This window comes from Typopeltis vanoorti, chromosome 1, assembly GCF_054136105.1.
Source record: "Typopeltis vanoorti isolate ZY-2024b chromosome 1, IOZ_Tvanoo_1.0, whole genome shotgun sequence".
NCBI classification, from domain to species: Eukaryota; Metazoa; Arthropoda; class Arachnida; order Uropygi; family Thelyphonidae; genus Typopeltis; species Typopeltis vanoorti.
Window position 1 is genome coordinate 108,988,518 of NC_143549.1, and position 13,247 is coordinate 109,001,764.

The 13,247-nt window shown below is 35.0% G+C and overlaps 1 protein-coding gene across 1 annotated transcript in view; it reads left to right on the plus strand.

Moving 5' to 3' along the window:
• The window catches only part of LOC150110304 (uncharacterized), a 154,249-nt gene that overhangs the window by 119,875 nt on the left and 21,127 nt on the right, over window positions 1–13,247 (plus strand). Inside the window, exon 2 of the mRNA XM_090392726.1 lies at window positions 9,169–9,329. Within this exon, the coding sequence (XP_090248852.1) occupies window positions 9,169–9,329 (161 nt within the window). The remainder of the gene's footprint in view (window positions 1–9,168; window positions 9,330–13,247) is intronic.

The window sequence follows — 13,247 nt, forward strand, 5'->3', positions numbered from 1 at the left end:
CCCCAAATTGCATAACCTTACACTTTGCTACATTAAACTGACATCCATTCTCATTATCCCCCAGACTGCCAATCTTTCCAAATCACTCTGAAAAATTTTGACATCATGTGCATTCGCTATTGCTCTGCCCAACTTTGCATCGCCAGCAAAAAAATGAACAATTCCTCTCAGATCCTTTCCTATATCATTAATGAACAAATTAAAGAGCAGTGGTCCAAGAACAGAACCCTGTTGCCCACCACTAGTAACAGGCCTTCTTTTGGACTCCACTCCTGAATAAACTACTCTCTCTGATATCTCTCCATCAACCCCCCCCTCCTATCCATCTCACCAACCCTATATCCATCCCCATGTGCTGCAGTTTACTGATTAGAATTCCATGTGGTATCCTGTCAAAGGCGTTAGCAAAGTCCAGCAGTATCACTGTAAATCCATTACCCTTATCCAGTTCAGCCGTATTATAAAATTATAAAACGTGATCAAGTTACTTAGGCGTGATCTACCCTTCACAAAACCATGCTGTCCTCCATACAGTATGCCATTTTCATCTATCCATTCCTGTATTTTGCTCTTGACTAATATCTCCAAAACATTGACAACGATTCCTGATATACTGATCGGTCGGTAATTTACAATAGCAGTCTTGGAACCTCCTTTATGCAATGGAACTATCTTTCCCCTCTTTCCACCCGCCTCGGGACTAACCCAGAACTGAGACTTAAATTAAACAATATGGTCAAGGAAAGTGACAATTCCTTTGCCGCTTCACGTAAGACTCGAGCTGGTATACCATCCAATCCCACAGATGTATTTACATTATAGTTCGGAAATATACTATTCACCTCCATTTCATTCACTTCAATTCCTGTATCAGCCATTCGTTCTCTCATTCCTGCAATATCACAGCCTAGATGATATTCTCTTGCAAAGTGTTCGCTTAGTAATTCTACTATTTCAGCTGATTCAGTTACCTCCCTGCCATCGGCATTCCTTAGAATCATTTTGCCTTTTACATTTTTTTCTTTTACTTGCAGCAAATCGAAAGAACTGTTTCGGATTCACTTTAGCTTGCATTGCTAATTTCCTTTCATAATCTGCTTTTGCTTTTCTTACCACACTAGTTACCTTCTGGCCTGTGCTTTGTACTGTTCGTGTGCCTGCAGGTCACCTTTCTTCTTACGTTTCACCCACAATTGTTTCTTTTTTTGCAGCTCAAGCTTAATGGTGTTACTCATCCATTTAACTCTCACTTGATTTACTCTCCGGACTCTAGGTATGCAGTCAGCCATTACATCCCTCAAACGCTCCTTATCCACTTCCCATGCACTATAAACGTTTATTCAGCCCTTGCAATTTAACATACCAAGGCACTGATCCAAGCAATCTCCTAAGCTTGTCATACTTGCCAGCACGGTAATTCCACATGTACCCTGTCTTAATCGAAAATTTCACACCTTTAGCCACCTCCCAGGTCATGACCCTATGATCACTCTCACCAATAGGTAGCAACATGGTCATATTCATTAGTCAAATTCTCAGATGCTATTACTAGGTCAAGCACTCTCGAACCCCAGTATATTCCATTACATACTGTCTCAGGTAGTTATACCTTAGTAATTGCATAAAATTCATTTCCTTCCTCCCATTGATCCTCTTCTCCCTCCAATCCCCCATAATAATTACCTGTCCTCCACTCATTGAGCTTATTTGCCTATACATACCGTCTCCATCATCTATTCCATAGTCTGGTCTATAGCAGAACCCAACTGTAAATTTTGTTCTCCTGACTTCAATCTCACACCAGATAGCCTGAAATGTGCTAATTTCACTATCCTGAAGTTGACCTTCTATGCTCTTTGGCTGCAGTTCATCAGCTATCATCAATGACACTCCCCCCTCCCCATTCTTTTCTCTTTGTCTTTCCTGAACACACTATACCCCTCACATTCTATCCCACTAACTATATCATCTTCTGTCAGCCGTGTCTCACTAATGCCAATAACCTGTGGCCAGGAAGAACTAACCAAGGTCAAAAATTCCTCCTTCTTATTCCGAATACTCCTATCATTAGTGGACATTAGGGGACGAATACTCCTGTCATTAGGGGACTTCTGCACATAAAGTGCAGAAGTTCCCTAGCTCCACCCCTATTTTGAGTCCTTATGCTAACTGTCCCATTTTGGTTTGTTATCCTTCGTCCTAACTCAGGCATATTATACACATTCTTACACTCAGCTGCTTCACTGATGTCTGCATGTCCACTTAACAGCATCCCCACCCTCCCTAAAAGCTCTAGTTTCCTGATTCTGCACATCCACTTTCATTTCATTCAGCAACAATTTTTCCAGTCTCCGAATACCAAATCCATTCAGATGCAAACCATCCTTCCTGTATAAGTCCTTTCGCCCGTCAGACTCACTCCACACTATTCCTCCTGCACAACCGTCGCATAGAGTCATTCGCAATTATGGCCCTCCTTCTCAACTCTACTCTGTCATACCCCGGTAACAGAGTAACTATCTTAACTCTTTCACTCTTTCCTTTTGCTACCGCTAGAAATTCTTTCAAGTCCTCTCTCATAGAATATTTTTCACTTTTTAAATCATTCGTTCCGGCCGCTACTATTCTTTTTATCAGAGATTTTCATTCGAGTGCGTTTTTGATTTGCTGTTAGCAAGCGCGGTACTCATCTTGCGCAGAGCTTTTTCATATGTAATTCTTCATTCAAAATATATCCTACACGTTCTTTTGAAATGCCTATAGTCTCAGCAATTTTACGCATTTTGACGCTCCGGTCATCCAATACTATATCGTGCACTTGATCAATGATTTCTAGGGTTGTTACACGTTTTAGATGTCCTTCATGTGGATCATCTTCAAGGCTTGTACGGCCATGTTTAAACTCGGCAGCACATTTTCTTAATTGTCGAAAACGAAAGAGAAGAGTGTCCATAAACTTTTATGAAATTCGAATGAATTTCTTTTGGCGTTAAACCTTTTGCAAAGAATTTTATAACCGCACGATACTTAATTTTATCTATTTCAAGGGATTCAAACAATACCTTTGCTTCAGACAGCTGTATAAAACAAACTACTTGACGGAATGACTTGCAATTTCACATGGATTCTTATGACAGATGTACCAACTTCAGAAAAAAAGTCGCGCTGATAGTGTTGCCATCTATGGTCGAGGCCGATATATATATGGGTAGAAAATAGACTGACAATTATATATATATATATATATGTATGTGTGTGTGTGTATGTGTGTAATTAATTTTTTAACTTGGGGAATACTGTAGATTAGGGTTACCAAGTATATATATATTTATATATATGCACACACACACACACACACTCGGAATTTGAAACATTTCATGTTTCAAGTGGTCCTCAAAGACGTCTGGATGGAGAGAAAGACCTGAGTTTGGCAAATGTTTTGTCTTGTTTGAGTGGAATGCGGAGGGGGAGATGAGAGGTAATTGAAACCGATTTCTTCTTCTGATGTCATGAACTAGCTTTGGAGGCCGATATCATTATTAGAATTTTCAGTTTTATACACAACTTGTTTTCTTGTTATACACAACTTGTTATAATATCGCAAGTAGTTGTCTTATAGAATATTGGGTTTCTATATACAAAGTTCATTCTTTAATATGTTGTCACTTACCATTCAGTCAGTCATTGGTTATTATGGTATTTGCATCTTTAATTACTAAATTCTTGTGCTATCTTAAAGCGCATTATTTAGTGTACTTCTGAAATTATAGAATAACAAGAAAAGCCATTTGAAAAGTGCGATTTTTGGTAGGTTTTATCATTACTGTTATCTCTCTCGTTCTTTTTTCGTCATTACTGACGGAAGTAGATAAATAGGCTTCTGGGTCACAATCCTTGGTAGATGTATCATATGACACAATGGGAGTTACAACTACCGCTTTTTTTTCTAGGATATACACCAAAGAAAATTAATGCAAAATCCATCCTATCCTTCAACGGAGAAAGCACTGTACAAGTCATATATAGTACACGTGTTTCGCAAGCCTTCTGAGACATTTTCTGCGCGAGCACTCATTCTAATTAACAAATGTTCGCTTTTACTTTCAGACAAGGATGCGTAAATTGCACAGTGAAAATAAATACCACAAATAAAATTCATTACTCATAGTAGATTACATTAGACTAGGCTGTGCAGGCATTTCAGACCAGAGAGAGAGAGAGAGAGAGAGAGCCGTGGCTCATCAGGGCATTACATAATATGAAAAAGACGAGAACTACTTGCTTCTATTACGTTATACTGTATAAACATTCCTTTTGCAGTGATGTCTACACATAACTATAACATAAACAGCTTAACCTCCTTTCAAGACTATCAACAATTATGCATAGATAATGAATACTACTCCAAATTTCCGAACTGAGATGGATTAATTCGTTTCTCTTAATGTAATTCGTGCATTCACGATGTTGCTACAAAACGTTTTGGAAATGTGCTATCATTCCATGGCAACTAAAGTAAAACATGGGTTAATTAGTTTATGCGATGCCCATTTTTAAAAACAATTGTTAGCAAAGACAAATCTTTGCCAAACACTGATATTTTGCTTATTAATTTTATTTCTTTGTATTCTGAGTTAGTCCTCATCTGTGGTAAATAACTATTTCGAAACGTTTTCCTTCGATATGTTTATTTAGTGGGCAGGTAGAGACTTAAAACAGAGGTGACTCAGAGGCTTGCGAGCTCATAAATGGTATCCATCGGAACCAACTCGATCTGTTCCATCGACTTCCATTGACTGTGTGAGTTGAGAAATTGTTCGACACCCATTGTCCTTGTCAGCGATCTTCATGATATCATCCCACATATCCTTTCTTTCCATTTCCTACTTTATTGTGAGGACGAATCATGCTCCAGCTCAGATCTCAGTTATCGGCAGGATTGGTCTGCTAATTTCCATGATATATTCATGAGTGATTTTAGTTTATGGATAATTGTCTTCCGTGATCACGCATCGACCCTTAGTTTAGTTTGAGAGACGTGAAAGGCATCAACTCCTAATATCATCGTCAAGATTTCATCCAACTGTTTTAAAATGTTTCACTCACTTGAAACTGTTGCAGAAATTATAGTTATAACCCCTTACATGTCAACAATTCATGATATTCGTTTGGTATTCTGTCCCATTCGGTTCGATGAATTCCTCCAGTTTCATCTGGTTTGCTGCCTGTAGGTTTTTTTCTCCGTCTCTCTTTCTATCCACCAAATGCCAAAGATGCTCGACGGAATTGAAATCCTCTGATTGACAATCCATCAAGATAAAGTCATTACTGTTTTCCTACGACCATTCTTTGGACGACACGTATCTGCCCTGTAAAATAGAGAGTTATATGGGACGGCGGCTTCGTATGCAAGTATATGGTCAACATGACATAACAAGGACTAAACAGTGCGGAACACCATTTATATCTTTGCTGTACTGCTACCAAGGGACATAATGAGCGCCAGTAAAACAAGTTCAGACCATCAGTATACTCCATGCGACCTTTCTCCATCATTCCTCTGGAGTCCAAAATTGATATTCCTCTGTAGCTCCGTGGACATGCATTACTTTCAGTTGATGGCATCACGCTCTGATTTTATTCCGAATTCGAAACAGTATCCAACATGATATGTTGTTTCAGATCTTTTCCCTGGCAGTTCTCACTACATAGCTAAACAACTAGAATGTAACATGTCTATAGAACTTTGTCTATCTTTCTTCTATTTCTGGTATCGATCAGCTTTTTCTGGCCCTACATTGACTTGATGTTTTGTTTTATTTTATTTTTTATTATTTAAATCGTTGTCAGTGTATCCGAGATACTGTTTCAGGTAGGTATCCTTTCAAGACAATGGCTTCCAAGCACGTTTACCTACTTATCTAGCTTCTTTTATTATCCCTCCTGGTTAAAAAAAAAAGTATCTTCTGGAGGCAAAATGCTCCACTTGTCAAGTGTTAGTGGATTCCATTTAGCCTGAAGAAGATGTCTGAGATTATGCACATTTGCCAGACGTTTAGGGTAATTTTACTATGTTGCATTATTTCATCAAACAATTTCATAATTCGATTTAGAACTTAGTCGCAACTTAATAATTGTGCAATAATATACACGAACAGCCTTGAATACCAGAGCTTATTATTAAATGCAGTTCTCCTAATAGTTTGCAAATCGCCGCTGATATGCAAGCAACAAAAATGTTATAACTCTTTTTGTCAAGAGAAATTAAATACCTTTGCTTTTGACAAATAGCTGCTTCTTAGTATAAAACATTCTACACGTTTTAGTAATAAAATGGACAAATTGGGCATTTTATAGCACGAGTAGTGCTATAAAACGAGTAGAACTATTTTTTCCAGTTGATTCGCTATCTCGTTTTGTTGTTTTACCAGTGTTGTGAAACCAGCGATTTAATACTTATTCTTGGGATATTTAATGCTAACATTTTAATTCTTTAACAAATAATGCAAACCTTTTGACATTTCTTTGCTAAAATTGTAGAAAGAACTAAAACAGGATTACTAAATACCAATCCATTATACCACCACCTTTAGCACTCGATTGATCTTAACCTGATTATTTACACAATCACGAAATTGCGTGTATAGCAAAACATAGGACCAAACAAAAGCTGTGCCAGAAAAGCAACTGTTCCTACATGCGCTCTCACTACCGTACTGATACACGATATTAACTTTTGCAATGACTACCAAAATTCACATTCAGTCTTAAGGTTAAGACATATTTGTCTACGTTATAATGCTGTGCAGTACTTGCAACCAAACAGTTTAACAAGTAGTCAGTTTGTTTAATGGGAAAATAGTTGTACAGATTTGTACAACTAATTGCAATAAAAAAAAGTTGATTGGCATTTTTATTCACTTTAAATTAACTAAAGTAGAAAGAGTGTATACAGATAATAATATAACGTTAATTTAGTCATAATGATTCTCTTCGCTCTAAGAATTGCTCAGGACGTCTTCGCATACTGCAATACGAACAATTGGACTATTCTTTTCTGTAATTAGTAAACTAGTTAATATCATGAAATAGTTATTACTTGCCTTTATTTTCTCTTATTATAACCCATAATCGGAATTGTGAAGAAAAAAAAAAGTCTAAGAATGCAATGCTGACGAGACTCATTTTTGAAATTAATTGTAAAACAAACAAAAAAATAAAAATAAAATAAATAAATAACGTTGCACGTGTATTATTAGCATAATTTTTATTTGAAGAATTTTTTTTAATCATAGTTCTTAAATTTATCTAGTTCTAAAGGAGAGGAAAAAAGCAATAATAGTGATGTACGTTTAAATTAACTACACTCGTTATAATCCTGCATTTAAAAACATGAGTAAAATAAAATAGATTTGTAAAATATATTTTCTCATTTAAATGTCTAATTCTTTAAGCATCTCTTTACGTTGAAAATAATTAAGGAAATTACAGCATCAGGTTACTTAAAAGCATTTTAATTACTACCGCAGTTCGGCAAGTGTTAAGTTGCGTTTTATCTGTTTTCCTGTGACTGATTTAGAAAATTTATTTTTATGTTGCAGTTCGATAATTATTCTATCTGTTTCATTTTTAACTTATCAATCGTAGAAAATAACAATTATAGGAAAATTGGAAAGATTTTAATTGAATTTAATTTGAAATATTTATCTGCGTGAGATATTTATGCAGTTTTAACTACAAAACTCTCTCTCTCTCTCTCTCTCTCAATGTTTATTCTCCTTCAGAAAACACCAGGAATATTACAAAATCGAATATTTCTCACCATAAACATGTTCTTTTCCTTTATTAATATTCATGATGTTGATGTGATTTGTAAACCATCAGCAATGCACGCTGTATGCTACAGAAGCTAAAAGAAAAAAATAATTGCACCAACCATTCCAAATTGTTCTTTTAATGACTTTTTGATTCTAATATGAGATTTTGATTATCTTCATATGATACAGATTATAAAAATGAATTTTATAAAATGCACAAATAAGTGAAATATTTTAAATAAATGTTATAAAATGAATATTTATTTTAAAAGAGTCTTAAAAAGAAAAATAAATTAGAATGAATGATGTTTCTTTTCTTCTTTTTTTTTAACTTCTAAATTTAGAAATTAGAAAACATTTCTAAAATGTCTTTTGTCTTTTTTAAAAAAAGTTAGCAATTAAAAGTAAAATTGGTGATATTAATATCATTCACAATTAGAACTTGATAGACTATATGCTCGTATTTTATAAATGTCATTATTTAACACCACATAACTAAGATGCCAAAACCGTGCTTTTCAATATTATTGCTTTCCTTTTAAGAATATGAACTCTAATGTTGCACAACACGAAACCTTTCTTACAGGTTTCATTTTCACTTTACAAAGTAAGCCAATGCAACATTTATTATCGGATATATGGCATTTTTCCACCATTAAAATTGTGAGGATGCAACTAAATGCATTTGCTTTTCAGTCGCTCCTTCATATATTGAATAACAGCGCAAACAACTTGAACCATAAGTGATAGTAAGGGTGAAAGGACAGCCCGATAACTGGTTATTAAAACCGAACATCACACTCAATCCTTGCTAATAACATAACAGAGTTTTAACGATGATAGCTGTTGTAAGGAAGAAACAGCTATCACGCCAGCCGCACAAACAAACCGAAAAGGTCGCTAAGTTAATAAAGAGATTTACGTTACGTTTTATGTTACACATGTCTTCGGGAAGAGAGAACAGTAAGAATAAGCAAATTGTTCATCCTCTTACTCCTTCGTATGTGCGAACGGAAGTAGAAGGAACCGTTGCTTTTTTTTTTAATTCCCTTTTTCCAAGGGATGACTGCCGTACCTTCCGTCATATCTCTTTCTCTTTCTTATATCTCTTGTACATTCTTGGTGCGCGCTTAAGCCTTTCAGGGAAGTTGTATTATATGTATACATCGATCTCACGTGCACTTGTAACTCCCCCCCCCCCCCCAGTATTCACGGTTTTCTCAAGGGGTTGAATGTGCAGATAATGTTACTCGCATTTGCTTTCTTTCTTTTTAATACTCTTCTCACGCGTGACGTCAAGTCCCGCCTATAGTGATGCTGTGGTCTGAGGCAAGCCTCTCTTCTTCCACAGGCCAATCCCAACCTTCGGTTCTTGGCAAGACCCGCCGGCCGCGGACCGCCTTCACAAGCCAACAGCTTCTGGAGCTCGAGAATCAGTTCCGCATGAACAAGTACCTGTCTCGCCCCAAGCGTTTTGAAGTGGCGACCAACCTCATGCTAACAGAGACGCAGGTAAGGAGTTTTATTCATCACTATCAATTGGAGTAGCTGTTAGTGAAGGTAACTTTCTCGTCTTTCTTGGTAGTATACTATAAATGTTTTGTTGTACATTAATCTGTCCTTTAATATGTACCTTTTTTTTAAAGAGCAATCATCTGTTACTAACTTCCGTTTAGTTTAAAGTTATTCCCTATTGATGTGACATTCCATTTTATAGTTCATATGTTGTTTTTTTCTCTTTCAGCTAAAGACGTCGTATATTACCATTCATACAACGCTATTTGTACATAGTAATAAAGAGTATATGTTAAAAATGGCAAAATAAATAAATATTTTCAATTCGATTTTACTATTCCACAGACATGTTCTCTAAAATTGCTCAAGAAGTTGTCAAAAGACAAAACACACAGAAGTGCTATTGTGCCTGGTAAGCAAAGAATGATCGTCTTCTTAGTTTTTTATCCTCGAGATGAAACGCATCGGTGTTCTAATTTTATGGCACACAGTTAACCACTTATAAAAAAAGAGAGGTATACAAGGAACATATCTTTACGATGCGCCAATTCTTGCAGAGCATTCTTCTATCCGTTGATATCAACCTAAGGGAATCTATTCTACCAAAGGATTCAAAATGAGTTTTAAAAAACCTAGCTACTAACTGGATTCGTCACAAAAGCTACACTTTTAAATTTCTTGGAATAACGGTGTAGTTTTCTTTGCTCTCAGTAAAGAAGAAAAAGAAGAAGAGTGAAAAACAGATTATTCTTATTCGATTTCAAATCTTAGACTTCAAATCATAACTGATTGAAGCATCCCGTGCTTCTCATTCTTATAATGGTGAAATTAACGAGAATCTCAAAATTATTGGACCAAATTTCTTTGCTTGATTTAATTACCAGTATTCACTGGTTCAGAATTCTAAATAATCTAAAAGAACTAATCAACGATTCAAGGTAAAAACTATACACAAAACAAGTTTCAGATTCTGTTAATGAATTAAAAGAAAAAAAAAATTGTCTCAGAATATTTTAAACTTCGGTCGTACTAGAAATGGCTCTTCTTGATGTCAGCTGATACTTGATTTAACACTTATCAAGGAGCTAGCATTGCTAATCTGTATTTTCCCTCGGTATTGGTCATATTCTCCTCGCGGTTAATGGATGTGACTTTGCTAAGTCAACTAATGTACCTCATGTAGCAACCGTAGAGTAAGTGTGAACACTCAAGAGGGTTTAAGTCAAACAATAAAGACAAAAATAAATGTAAATAAAAATAATATTTTTTATGTAAATGTAGCCACAAATAGATACTCTTTAATTTTATTATTATTATTATTTTTTCATAATAAGAAAATAAAACATCACCAAAATAAGTTTAATATTATAGAATAAAAAGTATCTTCAGTTACTCAAATTATCAAAATCCGTTGCAGAAATGAGATGTTATCAACATGGGAAAGGAAGAACGCTTTAACTAGATTAAAGAACGTTTAGAAACAAAAATAAGAAAAATACATGAACTTGGTAATGAAATAAGTGAAAAGAAGTGAAATCAGAAACCACGTAAAGAGCTCAATTAATGGTGATTTAATTAGGTGTAATGAGAAAGCAGAAAAGAGGAGAGAAGGCCGCGAGGAAAAGATGGGAAGATGTTAACGGAGGAAAAGCCACAACAGACAAATATAATGGGTGGGATGAAGAAAACAGAATAAGTATAAGAGGAGATGGAAGACAAAACTTTAGTATAAGACCCATGAGATAAAGCTGAAATAAAAATAAAAAAAAACCTGCCTTTTACGACGTCATGAGAAGAAACTACATTCTCTTTAAGCATGACCAGTTACGTTTGAAAATCATTCCGGTTACCATCTTCTCGAATGCGAAGCCATTTTATAAAGAAAAGATTCATTGCATTGAATCAGATTTGAAGATAAAAACATGAATAGATTTTACACACCTACAGTATGGATAACTTAATAGAATCTGAAGTAATTCTTTACCATTCTCTATCATCTGTTTATTTCTTGAAAATGGAAAGAGTTACACCTTTCTACTGATTGGGCAAAACAGTGCGCATCGTTGTAAATCAGGATGCTGAAGATAGTCATCAGTCCATTCAATGTGAATTATAGAATTATTTCACTTATTGTTACCTCTCTCTCTCTCTCTCTTTCTCTCTTCTCTCTCTCTCTCTCATCGAAACAGACGCATGGAAGGCACATCGTTTAATGTTATATTATTTCGTCACACCTTCCTTTGGTTGCATATTCTCCTTCGGTATGAATAATAATAATAATAAATAATGAATAAAAAATAAAAATGTTTATTCATTATTTATTATGAAATTACTTTTTGGTTTGATTGAAAATTGGCGATTTTATGTTTATCGATAAACGCTGTAACCTGTAGTGCATGTTTCAAATGATAAAACTAAGATATAGAAATGTATTATGTACTATTGAAACAACAAGATGGTGTAAAAATGTGGAAACGTCGATTACAAATCAATCAAAAATATAAAACTTTTTTTTCCAAGTATTCAAAGTTAAATTAATTTGAAATAATTGATAATTGTAAGTGTTATTTGTTGATACTGTTATTTTAAATTTAATTCGTTCCTTTAAATTGAAATAATATTATTTAAATTAAATCAATAATAATAATAATAATAATAATAATAATAATAATAATAATAATAATAATAATAATAATTGCACCTTATTATTGTTCGAATTATTTGGTATCAAGAAAACTAAATTTCGTTTCATTTTTTTTTAATTTTATTTTATATCTTTTACCGTCTACCCAATATCTTTTCCATATAATAATTTTTTTTCTCTTGCTATCTGGAACTTTAGACCAAAGGTAATCACTAAACATAATCGGTAATGTTTTAAGGACTTTTTTTTATTTTCTATTGCTTTTACTCCTGATAATGCGTTTTTAAGATATGAATAAAAATATAAAGTAATTCTATTGTTTCCTGTGCGATCACATTGTGCACCGTTCTTTTCTTCTGAACAAGCGAATCGAAATGATCTTTCCTTTTTGCATCTCACTCGCTCTTTCTTTTTTCTTTTCTGTTCTTTCTTCTATGCTTCCATTCTTCCTTTCCTTAGCAGACATTGTAAGTAAAACATTTTGTTCGTATCTGACCTTGCGAGCTATTACTAAGCGAAATTAGTCGTACCCAGAAGACAACACAACAGACAGAATAAAACGCGTATTCATAAAGCAATCTCGAGCAAAGAATAAAAGAAAGAATGGCTCGAACACAATCGTAACAATTATTGTGTCTTTCTATGAGTCGCGAATAATTATAGTTTGTAGATTTGTTAACTTCTACCGCATTCTCCCACAGGCGCGAGCGTTACCATGGAGACCGTGTCATCAGCGTCTTAGTGCAGCGTGATAATGTCGGATGACTTTGGGGACTACAGCCGACAGTGGAATTGAAGAGAACGTCGAGATAGTAATGGCAGGATGGTACAAGACTTTTTAGGGAGCCTCGCGCTGCTCACACTAATGTAGCTGGTTAATGGTAGCACTGTAACTTCGTCGTGTGGATAGTGAAATATTGAACGAGAGTCTTCTGGGAATGCTTTATGATGCATGAACAGATAAATGGCTATTGTTTGGTTTAGAAATCCTATTCGTGGAAAACTACAAACGTTACAGCCATCTCAGATTAAAAAGTCAAGCTTAATCGTATCTTGCAGCAAAAGTGATAATCTCAGCGGTTTTGTTGCGCTAAATGATAAGGAAAGACTTGGCCACAGTACACGTATTTGCCTTCGCACCGAGCGCTTGCTTTTGTTAATGCTTATCAAATCGTTTGTACAACAGGAAATGTATTATCTGCTGAGGCAATTTGCTATCGCAAGTTATCGTTTAAACATGCGTTTCATAAGCTGCGCATTACTGAATAAAA